At 43.1% G+C, this 25027-nt stretch overlaps 1 protein-coding gene across 1 annotated transcript in view; it reads left to right on the top strand.

Moving 5' to 3' along the window:
• dmd (dystrophin) overlaps positions 1-25027 on the top strand; it is a 137171-nt gene that overhangs the window by 106621 nt on the left and 5523 nt on the right. The window contains exons 68-79 of the mRNA XM_074664873.1: positions 9689-9750; positions 9833-9907; positions 10547-10748; positions 10830-10915; positions 12764-12921; positions 14837-15003; positions 17243-17354; positions 18065-18201; positions 19054-19092; positions 19777-19842; positions 23410-23475; positions 24393-24551. Of these exons, the coding sequence (XP_074520974.1) occupies positions 9689-9750; positions 9833-9907; positions 10547-10748; positions 10830-10915; positions 12764-12921; positions 14837-15003; positions 17243-17354; positions 18065-18201; positions 19054-19092; positions 19777-19842; positions 23410-23475; positions 24393-24551 (1329 nt within the window). The remainder of the gene's footprint in view (positions 1-9688; positions 9751-9832; positions 9908-10546; positions 10749-10829; positions 10916-12763; positions 12922-14836; positions 15004-17242; positions 17355-18064; positions 18202-19053; positions 19093-19776; positions 19843-23409; positions 23476-24392; positions 24552-25027) is intronic.

The following is a 25027-nucleotide window of genomic DNA, read 5'->3' on the forward strand; positions in this document are numbered from 1 at the left end:
TGAATTTGGCCCGACGGGGATTTGTGTTAATGAATGCGTGTGTGTGCGTGTGTGTGTGCGCGTTGGCACAGCTTATGCACGAGAAAAGAGCCCCGCCGAGCAGAGCAGCACTGTATCACTGTGTTGCATTCCTTCACAGTCTCCGGTCGCACACGGAGGTGCAAACACAATCACCTCCGTGCCAGCTAAGCAGCCCGTGTCTGGATCAGTGTGTTTTTTTTCCCTCAGTGTGTGTGTGTGTGTGTGGAGGTGTGTGTGGCGATTTTGATGCGCTGCGTTGTTCTATTTTCGGCTGGGCCTTATTGCCAGAGTGAAATGCGTAATTCCACGAGTGTAAAGGTGTTACATGTGATGTCCACGCTTTTTGCATCATCTGCTGGTCATTTTTTGAAAGCAGGGTGGATGTCTGTGTGAGAGTGTGTGTGTGTGTACTTCAGGAGTTGGTGAAATGAGAGCAGAGGATGCGGGCTTGCTGGTGCAGATTTTTTGGCATCAGTGTGTTTGCAGGTGTGTGCGCTGATTAAATACAGCTGATGGATAACACACACATGTACACACACACACATAGTGGCTCTGACGTGCTCAGGCATGACTCTCACGGCTGGTGTGTGTGCCGTCTTTGTATTCAGTGGAGATGATATCAAACTAATCCGCCGTGTTTGGGGCTGATGGGAGAAAGTTTCCCACCTTCGCGCTGCTGCCTCTTCTTCCTCCTCCATTCAAAGATAATTGCACCATTAAGCAGACATTGTGATGTTTTTTCTGTGTCAGCGTGTGAGAACAAATGATCATTTGTCTCCCTCTGGTCTCCAGGAACACATTTTCGCCACCAGCTGTAGGAGAAGTTTGGGATGTTGCTTTAAAAACACGTCTCTGAGCCCCTCGGGGGAATAATTAGCGCGGCGAAATCCTGCAAAATGTAAAACACGAATGTCCGCCGCGACAGAACAAGGCTTCTGTTTTCTCTCCCTCAGACTTCAAACGTCCAGATTCTCATTGCTGTAGGAAAATTAATCCCTTATTCCATTTATAAAAGTGGCTTCTGTGCAGATTAGTAATCAGTTATTAGCAGGATTTCATATCTTGAGTCAGTTTCGGCACCTCGTAAAGATTTGTGGTCTCATTCTGAGGAGATGAAAATGATTTATTGTGCAGAAAGATGCAGAAGTTAGGATTCCTTGAGGGAGCAGTTTGATTATTTGAGGTTTTAAAGGAATGAAACGTGAGCAGAAAATGTCTTGTTTGTGTTTATCGCAGGTTGAGATCTTCAGGAGGAATCAGTCGGCCTGTGGCAAAGAAACACAGGAATGTCAGATAGTCTCTTAATCTGCCTCGCTTATCAAAGATAATATCTCAGCGATGAATAAAAGACAAAAGAAGAATGAAACCATGCATTAAACTCTAATTGCTTTCTCACTTCTTCACGTCACGCCCCTGAAGGCCGTCGCCGGCGCTCATTCAGACGCCCGGTGTGCAGGAAACATTCAGTCAGGGGGGGGCAGGCAGAGGAAGACGTCCCCGTAGCCCATAAACCACCTTTAATCATTCATCCAAGAGCCATAATTGACTGCAGCGAGAAGTGACACTCGTGTCTCTGTGCGAGGATCCATTATTTAAAACGCCTATCTGTCACTGCCGCTATAAGCCCTTCAGCTGCCTGTTAACGGCGATATGTGGCATTGTGTGTCCGCACGTGTGTGGGAGTTTGTATGATTGTGTGAAGACACGTGTATGTGTGTGTTATCGTCGTCAAAGAACGACTCTGGTTCAACTTGCGCTTCACTGAGGGGTGTCTTTTTATTCCTGGGTGAAATGAATGGATAACACGATCAGATTGAGACTTTGTCTGGAAGAAGAGAAGGAACTGGAAGTACTCAGAGCTGAGCTACTTGTACTAAAACTCAGAGTAAAATGATAGGAGACAGAGGAGTCCAGTAGGGATGGGTACCTTTCACATGTGAAACGATACGGTACAGATGCCCCGTACCTTGCAATCAGTATCGTAAGCAATAGTACCAATTTTCACTACTTTTGTGTATTTATGTTGTAATAAATATTAATTTGTTCAATAAGAAAATGTTAAAGTTTTTCAATTTAACATATTAATTCTTCAATACATAAATTTGCAATGTTGTGTTTATGTCTAATTGAGTACCCGTCCCTAGAGTCCAGTGCTGCAACTGAAGAGATATCCTCACTTTAAAGGAAGGGATATCCTGATACAGCTTTTTTGACTTCTGATCTGATTTTGTCTAGATATTTTTTGCCGATATTGCTCCAATACGATACCTTTCTCAGAAAAAAAAAAAAAAAAAGTTAAACATGGTCCTATTTTTAAGTACTAAAACACTTTTTTTTACATCTTCAGTGACATATTAAAGTGGTGGCATCAACATTTTGATTTTTTTGTGACAGATTTTTTGGTTCTTTACTTATTTCATACTTTACCGTTCAGGCATTTCAAACCTTTCCACTGTTTTCTTGATCAAACCAAGCCATCTTGAGCTATCCAGGGATGTCTCGATACAAATTTTTTGACTTTCAATCCAATTTTTCATAAAATGTTTTACCAATATCGATCCAATACTGATGCATTTCTCTGATAATGTTTGATAATTCTGTCATAAATGATGAATTATATTTGTTGTATTACAGTGAGCCCTGTTGGTACCTTCTGGAGGAACACTCACTTTACAAATGTTTAGAGATGCTGTTTCACTATCATTGCTTGGAAAGAGAAGTAGTCCCACACAGTGGACATGTTTACAACGTGGTTTGATTTACGGCAGCCGTAAAGCGTGACAATGCTGAAAACACATGAAAACTGGATTGGTCCCAATCACGTCATGCTATCCAGTCCTACAAAAACAGCCATATCGGTAAGCTATTTCTAGCTTTACCTAACAAATATGGGGCGGTTTGGTCCATATTTGGTGCAAATGTTTGCACCTCTAACTCTCTTTAACAACCTAGCATTTCTTTTCTACACTGCAAAAACTGAAATCTTACCAAGTGTTTTTGTCTTATTTTCAGTAGAAAATGTTTTTTAAGACTTAATATGAGCCACGTTCACCTGACCAATCCAGAAAAATGTCTTATATCAAGTTGTTCAAAGACAAAAATTAGGTCTGAATTGCTTGTAACAAGTAAAAAAAATCTGCCAATGGAACAAGAAAAATTTCCCCAAAAAATTGGCTTGAAACTAGAATAATGTCTTAATACGAGTAATTTTTTCTTGTTCGATATTAAGTGTAAGAAAACAATACTTAATTTAAATAAGACAAAAACAGTTGATAAGACTCCAATTTTTTTTTTGCAGTGTAGTGTCACCAAAACTTTGATATTTCAAGAGCCAGCATGGGATTGATATTTGAGTTTCTTTGGGGATTAATGCAACAGCTGCTGAACGTTTCAGTGTGCATGTTTGTTAATTCCTCGGAGGATGGACCCTCCTTGCTGTAATGATGCAACCAGTATTTTACCTCGGCAGTATGAGGTTGATGTGTTTGATTACCTGCAAAACTTTTAACACAGCCTCACTTGGAGTTTTTGTGAGTGGGAAAAAAACACTTTTTTTTCTACATATTGTATTTTCGGTCTGTCTCCTCATCCTTTCATCTCAAGAAGTTGTTTTAAACCGCTTTCGTCTCTCCTGTTTCCTTTCTTCTTCCTTGTTAAGAAGTCGTAGGTGGAGGGGGGGGTGTGTGTGTGTGTGTGTGAATGCTGAACGCTCCCGCCTTCCTCGTTAGCTTCAATTGGATTGCCCTCGAGCAAGGCAGCGAATCCCCGACTGCTGCGCCAGCGCCCGCTCTGTGCACAGCACTTCATCTTTTGACAGTTTACGATGCATTATCAACACTTTGGTTTGTCCCGGGGCCATGATACATTTTCTGAGGAGACGGTGTCAGCTTTCAAAGCGCATAAAAAAAGAATCAAAAGTGGCGATGTTTGAGTGCTGCAGGCCACCGTTGATAAATGGTTGTTCTGTTGTGTTTTCTGTTCATTAATCCCAGCGGGACTTCTGGTGGGAAGCAGTCGGACTGCAGTTGTGGATTTTGTTGACATATTGGAACAATGTGTGTTTGTCAGGTGTTTTTTTTCTGTGTGTGCTAATGTTGGAAAAAAGAAAAAGTCCTCCTCTTCCAAACAAATCACTGGTTTCCTATAGGCGGCTGAGGCTGCAGTGGGTGTTGGAGACAGATAAGGTGTTGAGGACAGGTGGGTGGTGAGGCGGAGATAGGGGCAGTTAATTTGAGGTTTGAAGCTAATGCAATAGTGAAGTGTAATGCAGTGCTTTATTGGTCCCTTAAGGGGAATTCTCTTTCAGCTTGTCTTTTCTTCGCACAGTCCAGGAACGGAGGGAGAAAAACACACCTCAGAGCTGGAAGGGAAGGTGTCGTGCTCAAGGACACAAAAGCAGGGAGGGGTTGGAACTCAGTGTCTCATAAAAAGTACAAACTGAAATACTTTTTTTTTTAACATTTTCAGTGACATTTTAATGTGGTGGTATCAGGATTTTGAATTTTTGTGACAAATTTCTTGGATGTTTACTTATTTCATGCTTTACAACTTGGGCATTTCCAACCTTTTCACTTTTTTCTCGATCAAACACGTCATCCCGTACTCCATTGGGTGATTACGTTGTAAATGACCAATCATGTTTGTTGTATTAAAGTGAGTCCTGTTGGTTTACTATTATTGCTTTCCAAAGAGAAGTAGTCCCACATAGTGGCCATATTTGCAACATGGTTTGATTTACAGCAGCGGTAAAGCGTGACGGTGCTGAAAACACGTAAAAATGGATCTGCTCTGATCACGTAACGAAATCTGATGCTAGCCAACTTTCAAAACTAGCCATATCAGGCGCCATATCTGGATAGGGATAGGTATCAAATTTGGTACTTTTATGGGTACCAACCAAATTCTGTCCAAAGTACCGAGTACCACGTCACGTAAAATCAAAAGGTACCATGTTTAGGTACCTAAATGCATCCTTGTGACTGTGAGGGAGTGAAAGAGTAGGAGATTTTCCATGATAGACAGGAACACAGCATTGCAAGGTTATATATTGAAGACTATATATGTTAAACAAACTGATATTTTTTACCGCATAAACAAAAATAAGTACAGAAAATTAGTACTGTTCCGTAACGGTACCGGGCATCTGTACCGTACCATAATGTGAAAGGAACCCATCCCTACTAGAGCTATCTGTGATTGTTTACATCTGGGTAGTAGAGCATTGTAGCCTGAGCTAATGTAAGCTGTTTGTTATTAATTATATGCCTTTGCCAGAGCACTTAAATGAGCAGTAATTGCGTTTTGAGGTTAAATATTTATATTTCTATCACATAACAAAGGATAACCCGCCTTCTCTCCTGCAGTAATAATGCGTCTCTATCAGTGTTATCGATCTCTTCAGCCTGAAGTCCGTTCCCAAAGGGCCTCATTTAGAGAACATCATGTTAAGTTTATTGCACTTAAACCAGATAATGTCAAACATGACTCAAACTCCAGAGGGAAAAACACACCAAGGGAAAAACCTCTGATATTTCTGACTTTCGGGCCCCTGTGGAGTACACCAGCAGTTCAAAGGAATTTAGATCATTATAACGCACACAAAGCTAATACAGTATCCATTGTTTGCTTGTCCAGGAGGACCCTGGGCTCAATAAATCAGCCTGTGCTTTCACAGGAAGACGTATTGTTCCGTGACTCATCGATTGGCTCTTGATCCCCGGTTTGAGACTCGGGGACCGAGTTCACCTCAGTTTTAAGTGAAAACAGAAGTGCATCTTATTACTGTTTGCTTCTGAGCAGCTGATGTAAACAGCTGCAAGTTACCTGTCTGGCTGAAGGACGTCGGGGGAGCTGAAGTAGAACACTTCTCAGTCAGGAGCCTCCGTCAGCGCTGCGGATGAAAGCGGCCGCGCGTTTCACGCTGCACGGTTATTAGAAGCATTTGTCCGAGTGGCTCGGAGCAGCACGGCGATGCCGAGCTGAGTGACTGAGCTACTGTTTGCACAGACTCTGAGCTTAGAGGATTTTTAAGTAGCTCTTCACCATGGGACCCCTCTCCTCATTATCTGGAGTGGGAGTGTGGGAGAGAAGCAGGAGAGAGAAAAACAAGGGCAAAAAACAGCATATGGATTATTATTTGTCTGCCTTTCAGACAAAGGTTAACTGCAGGTGCGCTTGTGTGTGACCAACTCGACATGTGTGCTTTTAACAAGCCGGGCAGGGTTGCATTTGCACACCAACACGCCCCTGGCTGGAATTATAAAACAGAGGAGAGTGCTCTGTGTGTGAAGGATCGCTCAGCAGCACTGTATTTTAAACAGCTCTATTTTTTAGCTGTTTGTTTTGCTCCCTATAAAGTTACCGCTCAACCACGACACCCACTGTGTCGCCCACACGAATATAGCCCTGATCATACACACCTGAGCTGCAGGAACGGGCATCTGTGTTCTGCAAATTCAAATAGTTTTAGCTACAGCGGCCGTTTAACTGGAATATGTTTAAAACCACACCTGATGGACACGATCCACTCATTCGTTACGATTACTCTCTGTATCACTCGATACATCTGAGTGCACTCCACTCTGATTCTTCACATTTCACTGTTCTGCCTCCTCTGAAGGACTTTTCAAATATTTAATGTGCTTGAAACAGAAAAAAAAAAAGCGCTAATTGCTCGGCTGCTAAGACATGTGGCTTCCATTAGCTTTATGTAAACAGGCAGCTGGCGCATTAGCATCACATTTACAGTAGCATCCATCCGACAGCTCTTCAAAGTCGCACTCATTGTGTCGCCGACTATTTCTGATATTTCTTACTTAGCCAGAATGGATGCACTCTGCGAGTAATGCAGCTGGAATTAGCCGTCCGTGTTTTCTTTATCATGTTCGCACAATAATTAATACAACAGTGGCGGCTAAGTGGGACTAATGAGCGGGGAAATCAGCTCTTTGCTCGGCGGTTACATAATGAGCTTTTGCAGCCTTTTAAGACGAGTTTGAATGTTTTCTAGATGGCATTTCAATTCAGAGTGGGTGTTTAAAGATGGCACCCAATGCAAATGGGAGTTGAGATCATGACACTTGGCGGGGATTAAATAGGAAATGTTCGGGTGACATATGGAGAGAGTTGGTTTTTAGAGAAAAGCAACACATACGGAGAGAAATGTCGCCTCACTGAACAGCTCCAGTACTCAGAGAGTCAGGATGAAGAGAGATCAGAAAACATATGTTTTTGTCCTAAAATATGTAATAACTTGGAATAGAAAAGCATCAAGACGTTATGATGCTTTAACACTGGAGCTTAAGAAATGAGGCAAGAACAGTTTGTTTAATTTAAAGTTTAAAAACAAAAACAAAACTCAAACTGGTGGTGTGCACAGACTTTTTCAGGTGTGTTCTCACCATAAAGTTCTGGGTGTTTTTCGGAGCACTTGAGCACATTTTTGCATCTTGAAAGGGCAGTTTATAATGTTTTAACCACCCACAGGGGTGTTTAAGTGTGTTTTGGCTTCCAAGAGGGCACTGAAGTGCATGCTTTTATCCCCCCAAACAGGCACCTTAGTGCCTATTTAGTGCATGTCTTGTCTCTTTGTGAATGTTTTGAGTCCAAGGAGGGAACTTAAGTGTGTTTCAGCTCCTAACAGGGCACTTAAATATGCATCTTGACTTCCCAAGCACATGTTTTGGGTCCCATGAGGGCACTTTAGCACACATTTTGGCTCCTAAGAGGACACTTGAGTGCATTTTGGCATTTAAGACTCTTAAGAGCACATTTTGGCTCCTAAGAGGGCACTTTGTGTTACTTTCTTTTTTTTTGTATGAAAAGTGCTCTTTAGATAAAATTTGATTTGATTTAAATTTGATTTAACTTAAGCCCACATTTTGACTCCCAATAGGATACTTGAGTGCATGTTTTTGCTCCTAAGAGGGCACTTTAGCACACATTTTGGCTACATAAGGACACTTTAGCACACATTTTGGCTCCTAATTGGGTGCTTTTATGTGACTCTGACCTCCGGAAAGGCATTTTAGTGTACATTTTGGCTGCTAATAGGGCACTTTAGTGCACATTTTGGCCTTTTTAACTCATTCATTGCTAGCCTTTTTCAGAGCAGAGAGCTTCATACTGCCAGTCGTCAAACATAATTAACGTCTTAAGATGTCAATGTAGTCGATGTCGAAATGACGTCTATAGACGTCAATGGCAGCGAAGGAGTTAAGACTCTTTAGGGCACATTTTGGCTCCTAAGAGACCTAGGAGCAGACATTTTGGCCCCTTAGTGGGCACTTTAGCGCACATTTTGGCTACTAATAGGACACTTCAGCTCATTTTTGCTCCTTATGGGCTTTTTTAATATGACTCTGACCTCCGAAAAGGCATTTTAGCGTACATTTTGGCTCCTTAGCTGGCACTTTAGTGCACATTTTAGCTTCTAATTGGCCGCTTTTATGTGACTCTGGTCTCCAAGAGTGCATTTAAGTGGACATTTTGGAGCCCTTCAATACACTTTAGCGTGGTTTCTCCAACAATTGAGCCACAAGGGGGTCCGTCCCCACTTTCCCCACTTTAACCACTGAAACTACACAACTTTCATCCACTCATAGCCCTCACCACACCATGATAAAGGATGATGAAACAGAAAATTAAAACCTGAAGCAGAAGTTGGTCCATAATTCATGTGATTGTTTTAAACACTCTCACCAGCTCTGAAAGTTAAAATCACACACACACACACACACACACCGCCTTTTCACTAGCTCTGCTTGCCTCCACACGCGCTTACACACACACACACACACACACACACAGTCTCCTGTGAGCGGCGAGCAGCAGTCACGAGGAGAAGAATGTGTGAGGGGAGAATGACACAGCACCCATCCATCTCTCTTTCTGCCTCTGCCTCTTTTTTTACTCTGTCCTCCTCTTCCTCTCTGTCTCTGCTGCTGTGATGCAGGCAGGATGGGAATCCGTCCATTTCTTTTTTACTCCTTTTTTTTTACCACATTGGTTATTTTCTCAGATTATGAGACGGAGAGGGGAAGCGCTCAAGCAACAGGATTAATGTCATAGTGTGGGATTTTGGGAGAGCTGATCTAATTCATGAGCGACGGAGATTCATAACCCAAAAGGACTCTCCGTCTTCCTTTGGTTATTTATAAAAGCACAATTTCTGCTGGCTTTGAAAGGCGTGCGTCGAAATATTTACCTTCCCTGGAGGACTTCTTGATGTCTGTATGTGTCCATGTTTCAGAATTCATCCAGCAGCAGGAAGTTGATACAAAGAATGCTCCCTGAGAAGTTTGTTGACATGGGAACACGCTCTACATCATGCATGCTAATGGTAGCATTAGCTTCCAGCTCCAAGTGATTCTGTGTGTGAACAGTCTCAGAGTTTCTCACATTGTTGTTTCCTCCCTGGAGCTCTGACTCATGAATTGAGACTAATGAATGTGAGCAGGGGAGTGACATTTTACAGCCTCTGTGCTCTTATTGGATGATAGTACGAGCTTTAATTGCTGGCACGCTCGCCATCCTGCCAGTGTTTATTTTTATAGAAGCATAACTCTTCGGCTTCTGTGTTTATAGAGTCACAAAATCAAGTGTTTGTATTGGAAGCAAATTCTTAAAGTGTCGTCTTATCATTCTGTTTCTTTTTGTCCCTTTGCAGCCACCAGACCCAGACGACATGCTGGGATCACCCCAAGATGGCAGAGCTCTACCAGTCTCTGGGTAAGACGCTCATCCTCACCTTCTCCTTCCTCCAAAAAGGAAATTCCTCTGTCATGACACTTGTTTCTTCTTCTCTCCGTAGCGGACCTCAACAACGTCCGGTTCTCGGCGTACCGCACGGCCATGAAGCTCAGACGCCTGCAGAAGGCTCTCTGCTGTGAGTCCAAAGTTTGCATTTGTGTCACAGAGGGATTTAACTTCTCCTGCTCTTCTCTCATCTCCTCTCCTTTGTTCTTTCCTCTCCTCCGCCTCTGCTCGCTGCTTTTTGATCCACTTCATTGACTGTCCTTCTTCTTCTCCTCCTACCTATTCTTCTTCTTCCTGTCTTCTCATTTCTTCTTCAATCATGTTATCTTCACACTCGGTGGAGGTGGTTGACAACAAAGCAGCTGGTGTGCAGAATTCAAAACACTTGCGCATTTGAGGCCAGAGAATCCTGCTTCTCTGGCCTCCAGTGGACGTATTGAGCGCGCGGGGATCATTCGAGTGTTTTGGACTTTTCTCACCATTAGCACGCCTCTCACCTCACTCCCCCTGTCCTTTAGTGGACTCAATGAATAATAAAAGATGAATAATGTGATTCTTTATTGATCCCCGGAGTGAAGTCGCCTCCTCACTTCCGTCCTTGAGCGGCACTGGGCTCAAGGACGCTTTGAACACGGAGGGTTTGAAGGACAGCGTGAGCTCAGCAGCAGCAGGAGTCTTTCACCTCGATTGTGTGTGTGTGCGTGTGTGTGTGTGTGTGTGTGTGTGTTAACTAACCGTCACTTTCTCTCCTCCCTCTTTGCACCGACAGTGGACCTGCTGAGCATGCCGATGGCGTGCGAGGTGTTCGAGCAGCACGGCCTGAAGCAGAACGAGCAGCTGCTGGACATCTCCCAGCTGGTCACCTGTCTGACCAGCATGTACCAGCGGCTGGAGCAGAGCCACTCACACCTGGTCAACGTCCCGCTGTGTGTGGACATGTGCCTCAACTGGCTGCTCAACGTCTACGACACGTAAGCGCCGAGGCTTCCCCTCACACACACACACACACACCTTTTAAATCTGCTCTAATAACACCCTCTCTCCTTTCATAGTGGTCGCACTGGAAAGATCCGGACCCTGTCCTTCAAAACTGGAATCATCTCGCTCTGCAAAGCTCACCTGGAGGATAAGTACAGATGTAAGTTGCGCTCACGTTTCCTTCATACACGCCGCCCTTCAGCCGCAGACAGATGGCGTGGGAGTGCTTTAACTGACAATTAGCACCAAACAAATAATAGAAACAATCAGAGTTTGTGGGAGCCGTTTGTCTCTTCGCATCCATCATATCATTCCCAGTCAGAATCCAGCTGTTCCTCACATAATTAATGTAAACATCACGGGCTAATGGATGATATACGGCCTTGTTTGCTGCTTAATACATTTAGAGAATAAAGCTTGGAAAGTTGGACGATAAATACACATTATCTGTCAGAATACTGAGTTATAAGCAAAGCCTGAGCACAGATTTACCGACAGTGGTCTCTGGAGCTGCTTTCTGATTGTGTCTTGGATTTTTTTGTCGACATAAGTCTGCTGTTTTGGAAAAAGTACAAAAAGTTAAGTCTTGGGAAGGGAAACGATCACTCCTAGCTTGCTATTTCCAAACCAGTAATCAGATTAAAGTTGCTTATCCAAATCACACAAGCCTTATTATTATTTTTAATTTCATTTTGAGTCTGTGTCAGCTAAAGAGGAAATATTAAGGTTCGTTGTTCACTCTGTGGTAGCAGTTAGCTTAAGATCATTTACTGAAACATTTAAGAATCAATCAGAGAGATCAGGGCACTGCTGCCATAAACGCTTGAGAAGTTGTTTGACTTTTACCTGGAGGAAAGGTGAGTCCCGTCTTTCACTGTTACTCCCTCTGTTCCCTCCATTTAGCATAAATTCATCTGTTAATGAGCAGAGAGACAACGGCTTTATAACGGCATAAGGCTATGACAAGGTGCAGTGACAAGCAGGGGCGTGCCCAGACTTTTCAGACTGGGGTGCCCCCAGCAGGGCACTGAGGGCCCCCACTCTACTAACATTTATTTTTGCTTATTGTATTACAAATACAGGACTAACAGACTACTGCTTTAACAAAAATAATGAAACTGACAAAAATGAGGAATGCACTGATCCAACTTTTGTGGTTCTGATAACGATTCTGATACCTGGGCTTTGGTATTAACCAATACCAGTCCTGATCTGATACCTGTGTTAAATAATTACCCGCATGTTCTACTGTGGGATAAGACCAGTAATGTTTTGAGTAAAAGACAAAAGTGAGTACATATGGAATTACCAAAGTTAATATTTATTTGAACTATAAAATATTTAAATTTTAACCAGCAATGTACACAAGTTCTTTCCAAATGTAAACTTTTATACCGTGTAGCCTGGTAATGCAGCAAAAGCTTCCCTAATAAAAACCAAACTAGGCCAAAACAAATTGTTTGAAAAAATAACTAAATCTAAAATCCAAGTGAACATTGCTGTAGTGCACCAAAAACAGTTTGGAAAAGCTCTCTGTAGTTGTATTTTAAAATCTAAAATGTGCAAAATGAGTATTTTTGTTTTTAATTGTAAAGTACATATGTCACTGCTCCCAATAATCTTTGCAATGTTCCTTTAAAACGAAACATGTAGACTCATATTATTAATCATTTAAATCGGAATCACAAAATTTTGGTGTTGTCGGCAGCTGCTGAATGTAACTAAAGAAGTAACGTGTAATCTAAGTTACTTTTTAAAGGAGTAATCAGTAATCTGATTACTTTTTTATTGTATCTGTGGCAGCCGTGGCTCTAACACAGAAGAGAAGCTTGAGTAGTTTCTGTTTTCCTGTTCTGCAGCCTCATTTCAACCGATCACCCAAATTCACCCCAAGGTGATGAGCAAATCCTCCCCGTCTGCCCACACCCATCACTCTCCCTCCATCGTCCTTGTCCTGAATATCCTCTCCTCCTCCTCCCTCTCCTCCCTCTCTTTCTCCATCCTGCAGTTTTGTTCAGACAAGTCGCCAGCGCCACAGGTTTCTGCGACCAGCGCCGCCTCGGCCTCCTGCTCCACGACTCCATCCAGATCCCCCGGCAGCTCGGCGAGGTCGCATCGTTCGGCGGCTCCAACATCGAGCCCTCCGTCCGCAGCTGCTTCCAGTTTGTACGTGACGCGCCCACACACTCTCACAGGCGTAATGAATGTTTTCACTAAAAATAGGCTGCTTTAAGCTCCGCTGCCCCCTCCCTTTGAGCGCTTATTTGCATCAGTTCACATCAGGTTTATTTATGGAAAGAAGCTTTGCAGGAAATAACAGGGATGATAAAACAAAGTGCATCCCAGACTCCTGTAGACACCGCTGAGTGTGTGTGTGTTTGCTTGCTTGTGTGTGAGTTTAAGCATCAGGCAGGGGAGGTAAGTGAACGACAGGCTGCAGCAGATCAAAGAAATGATTTCAGACAGCTGCCGAGCCGGAGCGGGAGTGGAAACATTTTTAAAACAAATCTCAAACAAATAGGACAGAACGAGCTGCGCCTTTCTACCTGCACATGGGTGTTAAAATGATTTGGTGTGTGACAGCGCGGATAGTCGCCAGCTCCCCCTGTTTGTGCTTTTTTTCCCGTGTGTTTTGGAAGCAGCAAATCCAGCATCCACGGGAGGATTCCAGTAATTGCGTTCTGACTGGATTATCCCTGATCTGCAGAAGATGATCCAGCGTTTTCATGTCTAAAGTCTCCTCTTTGGACATCAACTTTAGCTCCTCGCCCTGGATGTGTTTTGAAAACAACCGTCACACGTTCAGGAATGAAAATATAACACTTTAGTTTCAACTTCGCATGATATTTGCGTTGACAGCTGTCATTTCCACTGTGCTATTTTCTGAATATGCCGTCGTGATCATCGTTAGAGGCGTGTGTGTCGTGCTGGAGCCTGACAGGTGCATCAAGTAGTGATTTCTGGAGCTAATCACAGTCCCCCTGGAGTCAAAAGCAGCATGTGTCAGCTCCTGTGTTGCTTCGTTTCTCACTGTACACCACACACACACACACACGCACACACACTCGCTGATTGACAGAGCAGCTTATGCACACCTTGATAAACGCGAGCTGTCAACATCTCTCCTCATGTTTGCCTGATTCCTTGATTGTTTGTGCCTTGAATCATTTCCGAGCATCAGACAAACGCAGAGGAATGTTTACCGAGTGTGTAAATATAGATAATATGTGTAGATTACGTCTCAGACAGCGACGTCTGTCACCCATTATTTTAAACATCCTCTCAAACACACTGTGATTTCTGGATATCATGAGGCTCGAAGTTTCAATTTGATTATTCCAGACAGACAAACGCTAACACCCGCCCTGAGGCGCGCACCAGGTGGACAATTTAATCTCATCTAGCCCCAAAAAGTGGAGATAGCTTCGCCTCATTCCAGCTGAGGAGTCTGCGCGCCTGTGGGTGTGAAGAAAGAGGGAGACGTGGGGGTCAATTCCATGGAAACTCCAAATCCCCAGAGGGCTCCGAGTCCCCGCTGATGGGAAAGTGATGGATGTAGCCAATATGTTGTCCCTGATTATTTTTCCCCGCTCTGTCCAGCTCTTTTATTCGGAGCGGGGCGGCTCAGTGATTTTCCAAAACAGCTGGTCGCTGTAGTTTTTAGAAGCAGTTACTCACACAGGAGGGGGAGCAGCGTTTGTTGGGGACTATTTCCAGCCGTGGATGAATGTGGTTTTAACAGTTTTTGATCAACAGCAGCGCTCCGAGGCTCAGAGGAGTCAGATAAATCAGGCAAGCGCCCTCGTACTAAGTTAGAAGTTGGACTGAAGTGTTTAGATGACAACACTCAAGGTCACGGCTAACGTCAGGATATTAAATATTTAAGGTGAAACGTGAAGTGGGTTTCTGAGTTCAGACTTCAAACAAAGAGCTGATGCACCTCCTTCCTGGAAGACAACATTAAACACTTCCTGAACCTTCTCCAGCACAAAGTTTTAATCAGAGGAGTCAGTTTGAAAACAAAAGCAGGAAAGCGTCTTTGAACGCAGCGCCGCTTTAAACCTCTCCATCTTTCTCCCAGGCTAACAACAAACCCGAGCTGGAAGCCGCCATGTTCCTGGACTGGATGCGCTTGGAGCCACAGTCCATGGTGTGGTTGCCCGTCCTGCACCGCGTCGCCGCCGCAGAGACCGCCAAACACCAGGCCAAGTGTAACATCTGCAAAGAGTGTCCCATCATAGGATTCAGGTCTGTGTTTGACACCAGAGTTTCTCTCCTCAGGAGCTAACCCTGAACACGTCGTCACATTAGCAGAAATGAAGACCTTTACTGCAGTGTGTAATATTCCTGATCTCATTACGCAGAGGGCAATAAAAGACAGAATTAGTCTGATTTCATTTTCACTTAGATGAAGAAACTGCCCACTTACAGCTTTGGTTTCTGGGCTTTGTGGAAAAATCAGACAGATTACTCATCCTGAGTCATCCTAACTTTGAAACACTCATTATAACTTTCTGAGTTTGACAAAACTTCATGTTACGAGCAGATTGTTTTTGATAAGAGGGGTGCAGGCCACGGTGGTCGACCCCCTTGATCCATCCCTACTGCCCAGAAAAAAATAAAAAACTCCTAAAATAAAAAGCTTGATTCTTAGATTAAAGTCTGAATGAATTTAATGAGGTCTAAGATACTGGAATAAAGTCTTAGTAATTAGAAAAAGTGTCATTACTTTGAATAAAGTCCAAAATCTTAAAATAAATTCTAAAATTGTAGAAAAACTCTGAAATATTGGAATAAGTCTGAATTTAAAAAGTAAGGTCTGAATTATGACAATAAAGTCTAAAATATGAGAATAAAGCCTGAAATGTGAAGATTAAATTTAAAATATGAGATTAAGTAAAAAATATGAGAAAAGAAGTCTCAAATATAAGAGTTAGGTTTGATTACTAAGAATGAAGTCTGGAACATAAAAATTAAATCTGAAATTTGGGAATACATCTGAAATATGAGAGTAAAGACTAAAATATGAGAATTAAATCTGGTATATGAGAATTTATTCTGAAATATGAGAATAAAGAGCGAAATGAGAATAGAATTTAAAATATGAGAATTTGATCTGGAGTTTGAGAATAAATACTGGTATATGAGAATGAAATCTGAAATTTGAGAATAAATCTGGAATATGAGAATGAAGACTGAAATATGAGAATAAAGACTGAAATATGACAATAAAGACTAAAATATGAGAATTGAATCTGACATATGAGAATTAAATCTAAAATATGAGAAATTAATCTGAAATATAAGAAACAAGACTGAAATGAGAATTTAATCTGATATATGAGAATTGAATTTTTAATATGAGAATAAAATCTAAAATATGAGAAATTAATCTGAAATATGAGAATTTAATCTGAAATATGAGAATTTAATCTGAAATATGAGAATTAAATTTGAAAATGAAAGTGCAGTCTGAAATATGAGGATTTAATTTGAAATAAGAGAAATAATTTTGACCCTATAGGATCAGGTCTGAATACCCAGAATAAAGTCTAAAATATTTGAATAAAATGGATTGGATTCTGGATTTTTAGAATAAAAACAGATTTCTTTTAGAGGAAAATCTGAATTCTTAGAATCAAGACGCAGGCTGTGTTTGTTCTTCTCATGTCTGTCTGTGTCACTCTTTGTTACAGTTTTTCTCCAGACCTTTTTTTTTATTTGTTCAAACACCACAGAACGTATTCTTATTTGATTCCAGTCCCTGTGGTGTTGCTCTTTGTTTAAACAGTAGTCTGTGAAAGGAAGCAGGATTTCATATCTTGTTTCATGTGTTGCACACACACACACACACACACACACACAGAGGAACAAATGAAAAGAAAAAAATCATAAAGCTGAGGCTCACCGGCTCCCTGGGTGGCTCCACAAAAGCGATTCTCTTTATCGTGCCACCCAGCGAGGTGTTTCATGAGCAGCTGTTTGAAACAAGGAGCTGCAGCGTCTGATGAAAGAAGCTGGATTGATAATTGTCACATTGATGCCACATTGATGTTTTCTGCCGATATTTACTTTTAAACAAGAAGCAGCTAACTATCTGAGGCTGGGTCATACCACAACTCCTGTTCCTGAGACTGACTGATGATCTGATCATCGCCACAGAGCTGCGCCGTCACCCCAGCACCTTCAGACACCCCAAAGCACAGGGGGTCTGTTTTTTAAAGGGAGGTTGGGACCTGAACAGAGGGGTGTGTCTGCTCTGTTGTCGGAGGGCCCCTTCCTGACAAGAGCGGTGATAAATTTTAATGAAGACTTTCAGGGCCGGAGAATAAATTTCTCATTTAGGAACTGGGCTGGAAGAATTTTAACTACTCCTCACCCTGGAGGAAAACAGAGCCGTAAATCCCCCGCTTTAATCGACTCCTTTTCTTCTTCTGTCTCCTCCCTTTGCTGTCCTAACCTCTGCTCTCTCTTTCTCCATCTCCAGATATCGAAGCCTGAAACACTTCAACTATGACATTTGCCAAAGCTGCTTTTTCTCCGGTCGCGTCGCCAAGGGACACAAGATGCAGTACCCGATGGTGGAGTACTGCACGCCGGTATGAATAAATCTCCTCCCTCTGCTCTGCAATGTGTAAATGACATGAAACTGGAAGTGCTGGAAGTGGTAAAGAATTTTAAGGTGTCAGACGAGCTGTCAGATGATTTTCCTCCTCTGGTTGTGAAGCGAGAGGCGATGGTACACTCTGATCTGCGCCGCGTCTGAAAGCCTCACTCGGTGTATTAATATTGCACAGAGTGAGAGTGTGGAAGGCTGAGCTATCTGCTGCTTGATTGATCAAATATTAAGACAGAAACAGTTAAATGACTGAAAATGGAGACGATGTGTCGCCTTTAACAATCTGTCAGCTTGGTTTTTTGTTTCGGGCTCATGTAGTGACACTTGTATTGAGTAAGGTGGAAAAAAGTGTGAATTTCACAGCAGAGGAAATGAAATCACATCTTCCACATCAACAGTCAGAAGGTGAAAGTGATCTCTGAGTGTGGACCCTGAAGCCCTCACCGAGAGCCATAAATCACTTTCTTCTTACTGTAATGACGCAGTCAGCGCCGACAATGAGGGCATTAACTTCACTCACCAGACGTGTGAATAAGGCCTCCGAAGAAACCAGCGTGTGTGAGAGAGTGTGTGTGTGTGTGTGTGTGTGTGTGTGTGTGTGTGTGTGTGTGCCTCCTCTCTGCTGAATGTGAACAAAGCCACCTCTGTCCTCATCCCTCCTTCATCCCTCCTTCACTCCTCTCTCCTCAGACGACATCAGGGGAGGATGTCAGGGACTTCGCCAAGGTGCTGAAGAACAAGTTCAGGACCAAGCGCTACTTCGCCAAACACCCGCGCATGGGCTACCTGCCTGTGCAGACCATCCTGGAGGGGGACAACATGGAGACGTGAGTCCCATAAGCATGAAACCAACACACATGCTGCAAAAAACTGACATTTTATCAAGCAGTTGTGTCTTATTTTAAGTAAAAACAGCCTAATTACACTCAAAATGAGCCTCATTCAACTGATCAGTCCAGAAAAATGTGTTATTTCAAGTTATTAAAAGACAAAAATGAAGTCTGGAAAAAATTCTGCTGATAGAAAAAGAAAAAAATTGCTTGAAAGTAGAATTAGGTCTTAATATGAGTGACCTCGTTGCAGACCTCAACCGGACCTCATTTTTGTCTTTACATAACTTGAAATAAGACAGAAGACAAGTGTAAAAAAACATTTTCTACTGAAAATAAGATAAAAACACTTGATTAGATTTTAGATTTTTGCAGTACACACACTCACACACACACACACACACACACACAAACACACATATGCAGGGTGTGGATAGCTTGGCTGATGTTTCACTTTCATATCGGGTGAGCGTGGAGGCTGTGGCTCTCACACATGAATGATGAATGTCTCAGTGTTATTCATTCAAGGCCGAGCGCTCAGAGCTGAGAGGCTGAGGTGGAGATCTGCATAAATGACACACACACTCACACACACTCACCCTAGATGAGAAAAAGAGTGTTACACAATCTTTTCATGATGTTTGAGTCCTCACATCTTTGAATGTGTTCTCCTGATGTGTGTGTGTGTGATTAAGAAGTTATGATGTATCTTTAATGTGTGTTTTCGTGCTTCATGCATGTATCTGTGCTCTCATGACCTGTTTGTGCGCTCCACACTACAGCTTCCATCATGCTTTGCTGTGCCCTCCCACTTCCTGTGTCAACATTTCACGTTTTTTTGTCTTGCAGTCCTGTCACTCTGATCAACTTCTGGCCCGTAGACCATGCGTGAGTACCTGGCTCACACACACACACACACACATGAACACACACATGAACACACCTGTACAGTATGTTAATGCTCAATCAAAGAAAGTGGTTCAGTTCACACACTCCGCTCATGTCACACTCATCGTGTGCCGCCGTTTGCATCTCACGGCTTCTCGCTGCTGCTCGACCTCACGTAACCCCGCAGAGGCTGAGTCGCTGAGGTTACCTGGGTAGTTTTATAGGGTTAGCGTTGGAGCTGAGAAACACGCCAATTTGTTTTCCTCTACATTCATCCTGTGCTTTAAACCAGTCTCTTCAGGCTCTCGACAGATAAAGCTCCAAACTCCAAAAGGTGCCCTTGTAAAGTTTTTTAAAAGAGTCCAACCTCTAATTTCTCAAGGTCTCGATGCTGCAGGAGGAGAACTTGTTAGACTCCTCAGAGACTCCTGGTTAATGATGTCAAAACACTGATCTCTCCCTCGGCAGACGAGGTGTGACGTCTCAGATCAGACGCCTCGTTTGAAGTGCGAGGCGAGCTTATTTACGCAGCCATACATCTGCTGCTTCACTGTGGATTCATGCAGCTTGTGCATGCCTGAGTGTGTGTGTGAGTGTGTGTGTGTGTGCGATTAATGAGTCCCTTCAGGTTGGATTCACAACTCTCACTTTTTTTCTTTCTGTTTCTGTTTGTGTGTGTTTCAGGCCTGGATCGTCTCCACAGCTCTCACATGACGACACGCACACTCGGATCGAGCACTACGCCAACCGGTAACACACTGTCAGCACTCACGGCCTCGACTCACGGTGTTGCAAAGGGGACATGGTCCTCCAGAAAACCTGTTGATTGATGTGACAAGCACATCACACAGAAAAAAACTGAAATCTTATGAAGTGTTTTTGTCTTATGTTCAGTAGAAAATGTCTTTTTAGACTTAATATGAGCCACATTAGCTTGACCAGTCCAGAAAAATGTCTTATTTTAAGGTATTTAAAGACATAATAGAAAATACTTTATTTATCCCTGAGGGGCAATTCAGGAGGAGTCACAGCAGCAATCAAGAAAACAAAAGTAAGAAAGTGTATAGAAAGTGCAAAAAGGTCCATAAGAAAATAGATGTTAACAGCTTGTCCATCATTGTCCAGTCAGCCAGCCTCCACCTCCACAGGGTCCAGGACTGAGCTTCTTCAGCAGTCTGTTCAGTCTCTGTCTCCTGGATCCTGTCTGCTCACAGCAGGTGAAGCTCTTCCAATGTGGCGTTGGTGTCTGATGTTAGCTCTGTTAGCCATGTCTGTGAATGGCATGATGCTACTCTGCCCTCTGGTATTCCCTCTGTTGCTAGGTTAGCACGGCTAGCTCGTCCATCTTATTGGAGATAGATCTTACGTTCCCAACAACGATGGATGGAAGGACAGGTCATCCTCACCTCTTTCTCCTCACCTTGTGGGTAAACATCCGGCCTAGCACCAGTTAGCATCGACATACTACAGGCTACTAACAGATGGTTTCACATGTAAACAATGCAGCCATGGTTACATGAAGGATCTCCAGACATACACAGGAGCAAAAATAGTAAGACATTTGAGACATTTTTCTTGTTTGAAGCAAATTTTTCATGTTCCATGGCAGATTTTTTAACCTGTTACAAGCAATTCAGACCTCATTTTTGTCTTTAAATAACTTAAAACAAGACATTTTCTGGACTGGTCAGGCTAATGTGGCTCGTATTGAGTCTAAAAAGACATTTTCTACTGACAATAAGACAAAAACACTTAATAAGATTTCACTTTTTTCCAGTGTGTGTGTGTAACTCACAGGGGGATCAGTTGCCCTAATTCTTTGCTGTCGCAGATCTGGGGGACTTTCAGTCAGTGTCCTTGTGCTCACTGATCATTAATGTGATTAATGTGAGATGAGAGGACACGTTAGAGGAGCCGATGGACTTGAAGCAACTTTTTGCAACCCTCTGAGTCAACTTTAGTCGTTTTGTAAATGCTAACAACGAATTAATGATGTCGTCTTTCACGCACATGTCTTATACAGTCGTTTCTTGTGACTTCAAAATCAACAAACACAGTTGGAAAACTGAGATAGAGACACTGTACTTAGGCGTTTTTGCTCAGAGTAGAGTTTCCTGTTGCTTTAACGCTTCCAAAAATCATTCTCCAGGTGTGTCCGACTGTATACAACACTGCGCTGAAAGCTGTTTGTGCATGTGTACACAAGAGATGGAGCACGGGATACCTTGACCAGACGCTTTCTGCAGAAAATTCACACAAACTGCTCCCTAAACGAGCTGCAAATGAATCTGAAATGTCAAGATATCCCGTCGCACAGTGTAGAAACTGAATCTGTACTCATGATGACGTGATGCATCGACTCTTTGGTGAATAAGCGCTCTGCAGAGAGAGGCTAACACATCCGAGCATGTGCGCCACGCACAGTCGGTCAGAGCTTATTCACCAAAACTTTTCAGTGATCTTTTTGAGCTTGCAGTGAAACTAAGCGAAAAAAAAAACCCCACCGCTGAGGGACAAGAAGCAGTCGGATCAATCAAACCATGAGTCAGTCGATCAATCGGTCGTGGGATCAGTCAGAAGGGGGCTGTTGGCGCCCCTCAGCGGAGTCGGTGTGAGGTCTGAGCCACAGGCCCAGGCTTTGATCCCTGCCAGAGAGGGTTTGACACCACTCACTGTCGCCTCGGGCTAAATCTCACACACACACGCTCACACACACATTCATTTATGAATACAGAGCTGCACACGCTGACCGATGCTCACGCTGACTCATCCTCACCCCTTCGCTCTTCTTCTTCACTCTTCTCCTCTCCTGTCGCGCAGCTCCCAGATAGCATCCTGCAGATTAAAAAAAAAAAAAGAAAAAGGAGGTGCTGGGGCGAAGAAGTAACATAATTAAGCCCGAGTGAGCCGCGAGGTTATCTCTTGTTTCTGTAGCGTGCATCAGCTTACGAGCACAAACGCACCGACCTGGGCACGTGCCAGTCTGTCACAGTCCATCTGCTTAATCGCTGACTGCCAAAGCACCCAGCTTTTATTTATTTATTTATTTATTTACTATTTGAGCGCAGATAAAGCCCCGAAAATCTCTTTTTTTTTGTTGTTGTTTTGAGCAAACACTCCAACCGCCAGGAAACTGATCTCTCAGAGATAGAGACGGGCCAATTTAAATCTCTGGCTCCTCGCTTGCTGCTATTTTATCGTGATGGATCTGTTACAGAGCACAGCCGGGAGGTTTGTTTACAAGGCCCGTCTTAATGGCCAAACATGGCTGTCTGAAAAGATAATAACAGACTTTTTTTCTCCTCCTCCTCCAAAAGGATCGGGACAAACACAAAAACCAAAGCTTGTGACACAGACGAGGTGAAGCAGTGACTTTGCTGTGCTCCTGTCATTATGTGACTAATATACGAGTTACTGTAAATCAGAGTTACACAAGTGAGCTGAGATGTGTCAGAGGTCGGCTTTTCAAAGGCAGCTTTCAAAAAGAGTTAGTGGAGCGTTGGTTTTAAAGCGGTTGAAGTCAAGGTGAAACACGGTAAAGGTAGATCAGGCTGCGTGGGAGTCACAACGACGACACATCGCTGAGGAGCTCCAACAATCCAAAGAAGAAATAAAACACTCTTTAGCACAAATTTCAGACGTTAGGGAACCTGCGCTCTGAAAACAAAAACAGTGCTACATGATTTTTGTTTCCAGGTGTTTTTTTCCTCCACATTCGTTTGATTTTGAAATAGATCTTACATTCCCAATAACGATGGATGGAAGGATAGGTCAGTGTCGCAGCACATCGTCCTCACCTCCTTCTCCTCACCTTGTGGGGAAACATCCGGCCTAGCACCTGTTAGCATCGACATACTACAGGCTGCTAATGGCTGATTACACATGTAAAAAATGCTGTCATGGCTACCCGTAGGAGCTCCAGACAAACACAGGAGCAAAAATTGTAAAAATATTGCTGAAGACAAAACCAGTTTGGTGTCCACGACCAACACATAAACCACACAAAGTAACTACCCACTCCAAATGGAAAGATAAAAAAAAAAAGATTTAAAAAAATTCCAAGAAACGGACAAAGAAAAGACAACACATGAAAAATTAGGGACCAAGGCCTGAATTAGAAAAACGTTTCTAGATTTGAGAAAGAAAAAAAACTCTTCAGCGTAAATTTCAGACGTTAGGAAACCAGCGACGGCACACGCGATAGTTGACGCTCTGAAAACAAAAACAGTGCAGCCTGATTTTTGTTTCCAGGTGGTTTTTCCCTCCACATTCGTTTGGTTTTGAGGACTGACTGCTCTGTTTCTTCCCCCTCCGCAGGTTAGCAGAAATGGAGAACCGTAATGGCTCTTATCTGAATGACAGTATCTCACCCAATGAAAGCATGTGAGAACCGCTTTTTTGGTTTGTTTGTTTTCTTTCCTTCTTTTCTTTTTCTGTTTTCTTCTTCTGCCAAACTCACTCACCGATTGGCTCGCTGTGTGTGACCTGGCTCTGTCCTCTACTTCTGTTTCCATCGGCTGGGTGTGGTGTGTGTCGGTGTTTTTTTTGTCGACATCTGGGTTTCTTTTCTTGTTTGCATCATTCTCTGTCACACGTATGAATCCCTGTGGAGCTGATATTACCAGGTAATATCAGTACATCCCTGTAATGTGTCTAATGTCGACTTCTGGGATTAGATTTTCTTTTTCTACCTGAAAAAATCTTTGTTTCTGTTTGTAAGATTTCTGCTTTAAAGAAACTTTAAACTGTAATTTATGAAGCCATGTGATTATTCTTAGTGTGCAGAGAGAGGAGCGTTCAGAACAGCCGTATCCTCCAGATTACTTTCTAAAGCATCCACAGATTTGTAATCCGAGCATATGGATGCAGCTTTAATTAAAAGTGCAGAGTTGAAAGCTCCAGTGTATCACGTCAACACAACTTCTGCAGCCCGCTCGATGAAGCGCAAACATCTAGAGGCGTCTGCTCGTCTGGTAACGAGCTTCACTTTCTTGATGTTACCCAGCAGCTGTTTAGTATTCATGAAGGTGATTGGCTGAAAAGCAGAGCACATCCCAAAGAGCCGCTCCGGCCCTCTCTCTGTCCCCCATTCTGTGTTTTTAGCTCCCTTCCTATTCCGCTGCTGCCGTGTCATTCCCTTTGCTGATTTTCCTTTTCTCCATTTTTTCTCATATGTCTGCCCCCCCTTCCACAACCACCACCACCCTCCACCTCGCCCCGCCTCCCCTCGTCAACAATCGGTGGGTGTGTGGTGTGCTCTGCCTGCCTGCCTGCCTGCGTGCGTCTGTGTGCGTCTGCAGCGATGACGAGCACATGTTGATCCAGCACTACTGCCAGTCTCTGAACCAAGGCTCTCCCCTCAGCCAGCCCCGAAGCCCCGCCCAGATCCTCATCTCCATGGAAACGGAGGAGAAGGGAGAGCTGGAGAGGGTCCTCAACGACCTGGAGCAGGAGAACAGGTCGGTGAACGCAATGAACACAATCCAGCCTTAACTTTTCCCTCCTGGCCTCATTGCCCTCATTATGGAGACAACGTCTTCACCGCAAAAAACTGAAATCTTATCAAGTGTTTTTGTCTTTTTTCCAGTAGAAAATGTCTTTTTAGACTCAATATGAGCCACATTTACCTGATCATTCAAGAAAAAATGTCTTGTTTCAAGTAATTTGGAAACAAAAATGAGGTCTGCGTTGAGGTCCGAAATGAGGTCACTTTTATTAAGACATTATTTTAGTTACAAGACAATTTTCGAGCAATTTTTTCTTGTTGTATTGGAAGATTTTTTTCCTTCTTGCAAGCAATTTAGACCTCACTTTTTTCTTTGAAACAAGACATTTTGAATGAGGCTCAGATGAACTGTTGATAAGAAAACTTTTACTCAAAATGAGACAAAAACACTTGATAAGATTTCAGTTATTTGCAAATCTGATCACGTTT

This window comes from Halichoeres trimaculatus, unplaced genomic scaffold (genome assembly GCF_033239565.1).
Source record: "Halichoeres trimaculatus isolate MK-OKI-2021-1 unplaced genomic scaffold, fHalTri1.1 fHalTri1_scaffold_24, whole genome shotgun sequence".
In the NCBI taxonomy this organism is placed as follows: domain Eukaryota; kingdom Metazoa; phylum Chordata; class Actinopteri; order Labriformes; family Labridae; genus Halichoeres; species Halichoeres trimaculatus.